This window comes from Hylobates moloch, unplaced genomic scaffold (assembly GCF_009828535.3).
Source record: "Hylobates moloch isolate HMO894 unplaced genomic scaffold, HMol_V3 SCAFFOLD_279, whole genome shotgun sequence".
Classification (NCBI taxonomy): Eukaryota; Metazoa; Chordata; class Mammalia; order Primates; family Hylobatidae; genus Hylobates; species Hylobates moloch.
In genome coordinates, this window is record NW_026652554.1 from 33,186 (window position 1) to 37,715 (window position 4,530).

The following is a 4,530-nucleotide window of genomic DNA, read 5'->3' on the forward strand; positions in this document are numbered from 1 at the left end:
AAAAAGCTAGGACTAAAAATTTATAATGAAAATTAAATTACTAATTATTATATCATTTTTTTAATTTTAATTTTTATTATTATACTTTAGGTTTTAGGGTACATGTGTACAGTGTGCAGATTTGTTACATATGTATCCATGTGCCATGTTGATTTCCTGTACCCATTAATTATTACATCATTTCTAAGGTTAAAATTCCAAAGACCTTATTTTAAAATTTCAGTTTTAATTCAAATAACATACGTTTGTTCATTTAAAGATATACAATTCATCTTGTAATCCCAGCACTTTGGGAGGCGGAGGTGGGTGGATCACTTGAGGCAGGAGTTCGAGACCAGCCTGGCCTACATGGTGAAACTCCGTCTCTATTAAAAATACAAAAAAATTAGTGTCACGTGCTTGTAATCCCAGCTCCTCAGGAGGCTGAAGCACGAGAATTGCTTTAGCCTAGGAGGCTGAGGTTGCAGTGAGCCAAGATCACAGTACTGCACTCCAGCCTGGGTGACAGAGCAAGACTCTGTCTGAAGGAAGAAAATCTCTCCCCGCCCCCCCCCATAAATAGAAAAATATATATAGATAGATATAAACTTAAGTGTGTATATATATATGTAAACTTAAGTGTATATATATATATGTAAACATAAATATATATATATACACATACATACACACAATTCAGCAGCATATTAGTATATATACAATGTTATACAACCGTTAATACCTAGATCCAAAACATTTCCATCACCCAAAGGTGACCCTTTACCCATAAAACAGTCACTTTCTCCTTTGTTCTCTCCCCAACTTCTGGCAACCATTATTTTGGTTTCTGTCTCTGTAGATGTATCTATTCTGATTATACCATATAAAGGGAATCATGCATGTGACCTTTTGTGTCTGATTTCTTTTATTTGGCGTCATGTTTTCATTGTTCTTCCATGTTGTAACCTGTATCAATACCTCACTTTTTATCATGGCTGAAGAATATTTTCATTGTATAAATATTCAGTATTTTGTTTGTTCTCTCCTCTGTGATGGCACATTTGGGTTGTTGATACCACTTGCCTATTGGCACCCAAGGCCTTTTAAGTAAATGTCGTTCCATTAGGAGACATGATAAAAATACGTATTGATCAACAACTATGTGAGAGATTTTTGAAGTGCTTTAGGGCATGTCAGAAGAAGCAGAGTTACTCCAGAGTTTACTGTCTATTTGATAAGTATTGAAATCTGAGTTGTGATGAGGAAAACATGAATTTTTATTTTCCCTTAAGGTATAACAAGTGAAAAGCAATTTGAAGTTGGTAATGTTTAAGAATTATTTTAATAGTTTTGGTCTTCTGTGTAGGCCCTTCATTATATGTTCTTGGTATCTGAAGTAGAAGAAACTGAAATCTTTAAAATTTGTCTCGAATACTGGAATCATTTGGCTGCTGAACTTTATAGAGAGAGTCCATTCTCTACATCTGCCTCTCCATTGCTTTCTGGAAGTCAACATTTTATGTTCCTCCCAGGAGACAGCTATATTTGCCCATGTTATTCAAGGTAACAGAGTGGTTGGTAGAGTGTTCTTCCTGTTGCATACTGTGGTTTTGAGGTCTGAATGCAAATACTTCTAATCTATGTAAATAAATTAGCTATGGCCGGGCGCGGTGGCTCACACCTGTAATCCCAGCACTTTGGGAGGCCGAGGCAGGTGGATCACGAGGTCAGGAGATCGAGACCATCCTGGCTAACACGGTGAAACCCCGGCTCTACTAAAAATAAAAAAATTAGCCAGGCGAGGTGGTGGGCGCCTGTAGTCCCAGCTACTCTGGAGGCTGAGGCAGGAGAATGGTGTGAACCTTGGGGGGCGGAGCCTGCAGTGAGCCGAGATCGCGCCACTGCACTCCAGCCTGTGCGACAGCGAGACTCCATCTCAAAATAATAATAATAATAATAATAATAAATTAGCTACAAAAAGAGAACCCAACAACTCCACGAGTGTGGAAAACTAGAACATGAAAAGACTTGAGTCTAGAACCTTGATTCTCAAGAGTGTGGTCCTTGTCTCAGTATCAACATTGCTTGTGATTTCGTTAGGCAAATTCATTGGCCACCTGCCAGTCTACTAAACCAGAGTCTAGGAATGAGACACAGGATACTCCTGTAACAAAAGTTGGTTAAAAAAAAATCACATTAAAACACACTGAAATAATTGTTAAGCCATTTTTGTAGAATTACAGTGACAAAAAATTTTTTCTTTTGGAGACAGGGTCTTGCTCTGTGGCTCAGGTTGGAGTGCAGTGGCGTGGTCATAGCTCACTACAATCTTGAACTCCTAGGCTGAAGCAATTCTCTTGTGTCAGCCTCCCAAGTAATTGGTTGCAGGCACGTACCACCATGCCTAGCTAATTTTAAATTTTTTAGTTTTACTTTATTTATATTTACATAGTTTTTTTCTGTTGTGCTTTAAGCCCCAGTATTTTTATTGTTTTAGAGATTGGGTGTCACTGTGTTGCTCAGGCTGCTCTCAAATTCCTGGCCACAACAGTCCTTTCTGCCTCAGCCTCCGGAATAGTTGGAATTATAGGCATGAATCCCTACACATGGCTGGCCTGTGGTTTTTTTTGTTTTGTTTGTTTTTAACTAAGCTTCTACACTAATGATTTCAGTGATCTAACGATTTTTTTCTTGATTGATATATTGTTGAGTATAGGTCCGTTTATTAATGGTTAGTCGAATGGCTAAACCAGAGGAAGTATTGGTTGTAGAGAATGATCAAGGAGAAGTTGTGAGAGAATTCATGAAGGATACAGATTCCATAAATTTGTATAAGAATATGAGGGAAACATTGGGTAAGTTAATAAATACTGTTAATCTTTACCTTTATAAACCTATTCTGGGGTGGAAATACATTTTAGGAAATGTACTTGTAGTTTCTAAATATTTTCTAAACGTATTGTTAATCATCAATAAAACTGCTCATTATTTGCATTTGAAACCATTTTTTTCTTTGTAGTTTATCTTACTCATCTGGATTATGTAGATACAGAAAGAATAATGACAGAGAAGCTTCACAATCAAGTGAATGGTACAGAGTGGTCATGGAAAAATTTGAATACATTGTGTTGGGCAATAGGCTCCATTAGTGGAGCAATGCATGCAGAGGATGAAAAACGATTTCTTGTTACTGTTAAAAGGTATGCAAGGGATAGGTATGAATTAGAATTGCTAAATAAGTATTATGTTGTTACAATAAATAATATAAATTTGTCTTATTTACAGGATCTATTAGGATTATGTGAACAGAAAAGAGGCAAAGATAATAAAGCTATTATTGCATCAAATATCATGTACATAGTAGGTTAATATCCACGATTTTTGAGAGCTCACTGGAAATTTCTGAAGACTGTAGTTAACAAGCTGTTCGAATTCATGCATAGTAAATCTCTTTCTTTACTATATTTTGTTTTTATTTTTATTGAAGAAAATAAATGAATGTTTTTGTCTTGTTAGAGACCCATGATGGGAGTCCAGGACAAAATAAATGAATGTTTTTGTCTTGTTAAAGACCCATGATGGAGTTCAGGACATGGCTTGTGATACTTTCATTAAAATAGCCCAAAAATGCTGCAGGCATTTCGTTCAGGTTCAGGTTGGAGAAGTGATGCCATTTATTGATGAAATTTTGAACAACATTAACACTATTATTTGTGATCTTCAGCCTCAACAGGTATGTTAAGCACTGAGCATATGTTATTTTTAGAAAGTAACAGCTGTATCAATCTGTATGTGTCAATGGAAATAGGAGGGCAACTATTGGATCCAATAGAAGTGTTTCTAATTAAATTTTCTTTCTTTTTTCCTTGAGACAGGGTCTTACTCTGTTGCCCAGGCTCGAGTGCAGTGGCACTATTACCGCTCACTGCAGCCTTGAACTCCCAGGCTCAGGTGATCCTCTTACCTCAGCCTCCTGGGTAGCTGGGACTACAGACATGCACCGCCATCACACCCAGCTAACCTTTTCTCCCCCCCTTGGTAGAGATGGGGTTTTGCCAAGTTGTCCAGGCTGGTCTTGAACTCCTAGCTTCAAGCGATACGCTTGCCTCAGCCTCCCAAAATGATTTTATATGTGTGAGCCACCACGCCCAGCCTGGTTAAATTTTCATAGTGAGACAGATTCTTGATCAGAAGATTGTTAGGCTGTTGTCCTATGTAAAATTATTCCTAACAAACAAAATCAGGTGATTTTTTTTTTTTTTTCATTTTTTTTTGGGGGGAGGCGGGTGTGTGTATGTGTATGTTTGTTTTTGAGACGGAGTTTCGTTCTGTCGTCCATGCTGGAGTGCAGTGGCGCAATCTCGGCCCACTGCAACCTTGCCTCCTGGGGTCAAGCAATTCTCCTCAGTGGCTGTGATTAACAGGTGCGTGCCACCACGCCCAGCTAATTTTTGTATTTTTGGTAGAGACGGGGGTTTCTCCACATTGGTCAGGCTGGTCTCAGACTCCTGACCTCATGATCCGCCCGCCTCGGCCTCCCAAAGTGCTAGG

The 4,530-nt window shown here is 38.2% G+C and overlaps 1 protein-coding gene across 1 annotated transcript in view; it reads left to right on the forward strand.

Moving 5' to 3' along the window:
* LOC116464207 (exportin-1-like) overlaps window positions 1–3,712 on the forward strand; it is a gene marked incomplete at its 3' end in the record, with an annotated part of 13,263 nt that extends 9,551 nt beyond the window's left edge. The window contains 6 exon segments of the mRNA XM_032147499.1: window positions 1,346–1,496; window positions 1,499–1,542; window positions 2,696–2,834; window positions 2,999–3,175; window positions 3,260–3,425; window positions 3,553–3,712. Coding sequence (XP_032003390.1) covers window positions 1,346–1,496; window positions 1,499–1,542; window positions 2,696–2,834; window positions 2,999–3,175; window positions 3,260–3,425; window positions 3,553–3,712 — 837 coding nt within the window.
* Window positions 3,713–4,530: the final 818 nt, after the last annotated feature.